This window comes from Nanorana parkeri, unplaced genomic scaffold, assembly GCF_000935625.1.
Source record: "Nanorana parkeri isolate BGI_ZX_2015 unplaced genomic scaffold, ASM93562v1 scaffold2263, whole genome shotgun sequence".
Classification (NCBI taxonomy): domain Eukaryota; kingdom Metazoa; phylum Chordata; class Amphibia; order Anura; family Dicroglossidae; genus Nanorana; species Nanorana parkeri.
The window spans coordinates 157,873-163,263 of NW_017308531.1; the positions used below are offsets into that span (position 1 = coordinate 157,873).

A 5,391-nucleotide genomic window follows, 5' to 3' on the forward strand; every position below is an offset into this window, starting at 1 on the left:
TTGTTGACCGCATCCTGCCGATTGGGCTGTTCAGTTTCATGTGCTTGTTTTGAGAAGTTTAGTTCCTTTGTGGAGTGGGTAGTTCGGGACGTGTCGGGCATTAATTCAGTACTTCATTACCTCGACGATTTTTTGTGTATCGGACCCCCCGCCTCCAAGGTGTGCGGTATTTTACTGGCCACATTGCAACATGTGGCTGAGCGTTTTGTGATCCCTTTGTCGGCTATAAAACGGTGGGCCCTACCTCGGTTTTAATTTTTTTGGGCATAGTGATAGACACGGGCCTTATGGAATGTCGTTTGCCTGATGACAAGTTGCTGGATTTGAAATCGGTGCTCCAGGAGGCGATTGCGAGGCAAAAAAATCAGCTACGGCAATTGCTGTCCCTATTGGGCAAGCTGAATTTTGCGTGTCGCATTCTTCCCATGGGTAGAATATTTTCTCGCTGTTTGTCTGCGGCCATGGCAGGTGCTAGGGCGCCGGGTCATTTCATTCGCCTAACTCGGGACCACCGCGCCGATTTGAGCGTGTGGCATGTTTTTTTGGATACGTTCAATGGGCGGTCTGTTTGGTTGGAGGGCCCTGTTAGCAACTTCGATCTAGAGTTGTTTACGGATGCGGCAGGTTATGGGGCTTATTTTCAGGGCTCTTGGAGCGCGGAACCATGGCCTGTCGAATGGAGGGCGGCGGGTTTGCTAAAGAATCTGGTGCTTCTGGAACTGTTCCCTATAGTCTTGGCAGTTGAGGGTTGGGGGGGGGCTTTCAGGAACAAAAAAGTGTGCTTTAATTGCGACAACTTGGGAGTGGTGGTGGCGATCAATCAGAATTCTGCCTCTTCGTCCCCGGTAGTCAGATTACTGAGGCATTTGGTGTTCTGTTGCTTGCGTTTAAATACGTTTATTTATGCAGTTCATCTTCCGGGTACCTCTTTGGCGGATTCTCTGTGTCGTTTCCAGTGGGACAAGTTCCGAGCGTTGGCACCGGGAGCGGAGCAACACGGAATCCCTTGTCCCAGTCGGTTATGAAACATAGCATTAGAGTGATTGTTGGTTTAATCAGGCGTTCGGTGAGTGCTACTACATGGTCTCTGTATTACAAGGTATGGGGTGGGTGGCGTGTTTTCTTACTTGGGGTGGGTGTTTTCTTCACAGGAGGGAGTGGACCCCGACTTGGTGTTGTATTACATCTGTCATTGCTTCGTTAATGGAGTTTCCGTGGCAACCATGAACAAAAAATTGGTGGCTTTGGCCTTCTTATTCAAACTCTTGGGTGGTCCTGATTACACAAAAGATTTCCGAGTTCGTCAGGCAATGAAGGGTTATCGGAAGGGTTGTAGCAATCCGGATTCCAGGCGTCCGATGTCATTTGATATTTTGGGTGATCTGATAGGCCAGCTGGGGTTTATATGTTCATCGGAGTTCGAGTCTGTATTGTTTGTCGCCGCTTTCACTTTGGCGTTTTTTGGCGCAGTGCGCATCAGAGAACTGATCAGTCCCTCACGAACGGTCCCGGGTGGTTTGGGGATGGCTGCTGTGTCAGCAGGGGAGGATTCCGTGTGTCTCTTTATTAGAAGATCCAAGACGGATCAGAGGGGGAAGGGTGCACGTTGCATTTGTATGGGATTGTGGGTTCCCACTTGTGTCCGGTCCAAGCGGTGGCGAAGTACCTGAAAAGGCGGCCGGCGTTGGATGGTCCTTTCTTGCTGCAAGCTGATGGGTCGTTTTTATCGTTTTTTCAGTTTACTTCGGTCTTAGGAAGTGCCTGTCAGCGGCAGGACACGTAGTAACAGGGTATTCTTCCCATTCATTCCGCATCGGTGCGGCAACCGAAGCTGCCCGCTGGGGATTGGATGAGGTAGCGCTGCGCCGCATTGGGAGATGGGAGTCGCAGCGATTTAAACTTTACATCTGGCCTCACTTATTGTGAGGTTGCATTGGCGGTGTTATGATATGCAGTGGCTGGCGGTATGCGAACAGCGTTGTTGATATGTGAAGTGTTGGCCTTGTTCGTTGGTTGTTTGTTTTCTGCTTTCTATTTCAGATGACGTGCCTGGTCTCATCTGGATCCTGGGGCACTCCTACGTTTTTTGGGGTGAGAAGCGCGCAGACGTTCGGCCAGAGGGACGTCAGCTCGGTATTCCGCGTGCGGTAGCCCAGGTGCGATGGATTGGTGTGCCGGGCATGCTGTGGAGCAGGGTGGTGCCCGAGGTTACACACTTTGCCCGGCTAGACAGGCCCCCTGACATTCTCGTCTTACATGTGGGTGGTAATGATCTGGGTGTGCGCTCCATGAGGGAGCTAATTCGAGATGTAAAATTTGATTTCCTGGGTCTTCGCAGGGCTTTTCCCCAGATGGTCATTGTGTGGTCAGACATTGTGAGCAGGCAAACATGGCGGCTGGCCCGTTCAGTAGCTAAGCTGAATAAGGCCAGGATAAAGGTAAATAAGGAGGTCGGCAGATTTGTGGTGCGAAATGGAGGTATAGTAGTGAGACACTTAGAGTTGGAAGCAGATCCCGGGCTATATCTTAGGGCCGATGGCGTTCATTTGACTGCGGTCGTGATCGACATGTGGGTCCTTGGGCTGCAGGATGGTTTGCAGCGAGCCTTGCGTTGTTGGAGGAGCGCTCCATTGTAAGGTGTTACGCTGGAGCGCTGTGGCGGTTGGGTTCTTTGGAGGCCGTTTAAGTGATGGTGGGTAATGTTTGGGGACCTGTCTTGGTATGGTGTCCCCTATTAATTGGAAGTGCCTGCGGTCAGTTGGTGGTTGTCCCCGAGGCGGTGAGTTGCGGCTGGGGGCCTAACATGTGTTGGTACTGCGGCAGAGAACGAAGTTCAGAAAAAAGGTGTGGCCTTCAAAGATCTGCAACCATTTATCTGACGTTGAAGTTTTTGTTAAAAAAAAGAATATTTTTCTATTTAAAGTATTTCATAAACGGCCGGTAAGGCCAATTTAAATCCATATTGGAGTGTGGTCTCTTTATTCTTTCCAGGGGTTGGGGGGTGGGCCTGGTGGGGCCAGATACTAAATAAAACATGGGGACATCAATTCTACCTTAGTCATGACATGTTGTTTATTGTGTTTCATGGCTGACTGAAAATCATTTTTTCTGTTACTTTGTTCTGATCACTATTGGTTTGCTGTTACATTTTCACTGTTTTCTCTTGTTTCAGTTTAACACCTCACTGCACCTTCCTCCACTCTTGGCGTTCCGGATGGTGATTCTCGTTTTCCACTTTTGCCTTGGTCCCAGTTTGGGTCCCTGTTTCCTCCATGAAGACTGCTTCCACAAAGATGACCTCACTTGGTGTGGGCGGACTTTATAACATGATGTGTGCTGCTATTGGTTATTTTGTTTCTGTGATGTTTCCTTGCTGCTATGGGGAGTCAGTAAAGAGAGTTATGCAAAATATTCGCCTACTGTCTTTAATAAAATCCTGATTATACGATCAAGAAAGCTAAAATAATCATCAATTATAGATCCTTTACTATTCTCGCACTGTATTACCCTGTTTCTGATGTCATGATCGAACACAACTTAGTTCTTTATTCCAAAGAAAAAAATATTTATAAAGTTGTGGTCAAGTCCTTCCTCTATTTAGTTCCAAATTCAGCTTTGCAGAAAAACTGTCTGTGAGACAGGGGATTAACAGTGCAGACACTCACATTTGTTACAATGGGTGACTAAAATTACAAAACCTGTTCTACAGAAGTACTGAAAAGATATATATCAGTTCATGAAGAGGAACCTCTTGCCAGTCTGTACTGAACAGCCAAACGTTATATTGCAGACCTGTTTACAACAAGGTTAGTAAAAACCTTTGTGTTTTCTCTTTCCTTTTTCACTTATTTCCCATCCTTTCAGTAAGTGAATTGGTGAGTTGTCCTTTATTAATTAGTAGCACAAGTTGGTAGGTACAAAATGAAGATACTATTTTTTTAAGTGGCTGTAATTCTAGATTTGAAGAAAAAAACATTGCTTAGACAAATAATTATTTAACTGCAAAAGTTTCCTTTTCATATCATAGGCTTTTGAGATGTTGAACTCCTCCGGAAACTCGAGTGGCTGTCAGCCTCAACACATTAACCCTTTCATTCCCATCTTCTTGAGCTTCATCTTCTTCATTGGCTTTGTGCTGAACTGCATCAGTTTATGGATATTTTGGTTCAAGGTAAAAGACTGGACTTCGACAGTGGTTCTCCAGTTCAACTTGGCCATCTCTGATGCCATCATCACCCCAGCAGCTCCTCTGATCATTATCTACTCCTTGACTGACCACTGGACCTATGGATTGTTCTTCTGCCAGTTCAAGGTCTTCTTACTCAGCACTCACATGTATGGAAGCATTTACTTCCTCACCTTAATCAGTATCCACCGATATTTCTCTGTTGCTCACAACATTAAAAGACCAGCCTTGACCAGAAAACCTTTCATAACAAAACTTTGCCTCTTTGTCTGGGGTTGTCTGCTATGCCAAGGTATTCCATTTTTCTTTGTCCTCAAAACTTCTGAAGTTCACGGGGTTACAAAATGTCTCAGCATCCACCAAACCGAACACGCAGTTTTATTTTTTGTTTGGAACTGTGTCATCCTTTTCTCTGGTCTCCTCATTCCTTTCTCCATAACATTGGTTTGTTACACTCTACTGAGTCGACACCTCCTCAAAATTAACCCAGTAAACACCCTCAGCAAAGTCATGGTGTCCACGTCAGTGCAGACAATCTTCATCTCCCTAATAATTTTCATTATCTGCTATATACCGGTTCATATCACCAGGACCATGGGAGTCGCCATAATATTGTTCTTCCCAACTTCCTGTTCTTTGTTGGAAAACATTGAGATTGCCTATTATATCACTTGGATGATGTCAGGAACAAATTGTTGTATGGATCCCATATTGTACTGTTATGCATCTGACAGATTTAAATACACATTCACAAGTTGGTGTACTTTTCTGCAAAGACGGCATGAGAGGAACATCACAGACGATGATCATGGTAACCCAATTGAGTCATCTATGGATATTTACTGTCATGGTGCTGTGACTATGAACAGCAAAGAAACTGTGTTGTCAGGGTCAGGTGAACTGTAATTGTGTACAGGTTTAACCCTTTTGCTGCCATTCATTGCTGGCAGCGAATCTGTTGGCTGAACAACTGTCAGATTGCTTCCAGGGGCTGGTAAACAGTTCCCCCCCCTCCCACACACACAACACCCCTGTCTTACTTCCCAGGCTTTGCTGCCCCTCCTGTGGTCCCAGGACCAGCATTGTAGGTGCTGGCGGGTAGCAGGGAGTTAGACCAGCAAATGTCCACTCTCTGATCTCCTCCCCACTGAATGAAACCGATAGCGATGCTGATTGCATCACTACTGGTTTGTGAGCTGCCATTT

The 5,391-nt window shown here is 46.3% G+C and overlaps 1 protein-coding gene across 1 annotated transcript; it reads left to right on the plus strand.

Moving 5' to 3' along the window:
- Nucleotides 1-2,180: 2,180 nt before the first annotated feature.
- Nucleotides 2,181-5,092, plus strand: LOC108801238 (P2Y purinoceptor 4-like). The gene is made up of 3 exons (XM_018573171.1): nucleotides 2,181-2,438; nucleotides 3,173-3,217; nucleotides 4,028-5,092. The coding sequence occupies exons 1-3, from the start codon at nucleotides 2,181-2,183 to the stop codon at nucleotides 5,090-5,092; spliced, it is 1,368 nt and encodes a 455-aa protein (XP_018428673.1).
- The last annotated feature ends 299 nt before the right edge of the window (nucleotides 5,093-5,391 follow it).

Coding starts and splice junctions, on each gene's coding strand:
- LOC108801238 (XM_018573171.1), top strand. CDS start 2,181: ATGCTGTGGAGCAGGGTGGTGCCCGAGGTTACACACTTTGCCCGGCTA. Junction 2,439..3,172: donor TGAATAAGGCCAGGATAAAG/GTAAATAAGGAG, acceptor CTCTTGTTTCAG/TTTAACACCTCACTGCACCT. Junction 3,218..4,027: donor CACTCTTGGCGTTCCGGATG/GTGATTCTCGTT, acceptor TTCATATCATAG/GCTTTTGAGATGTTGAACTC.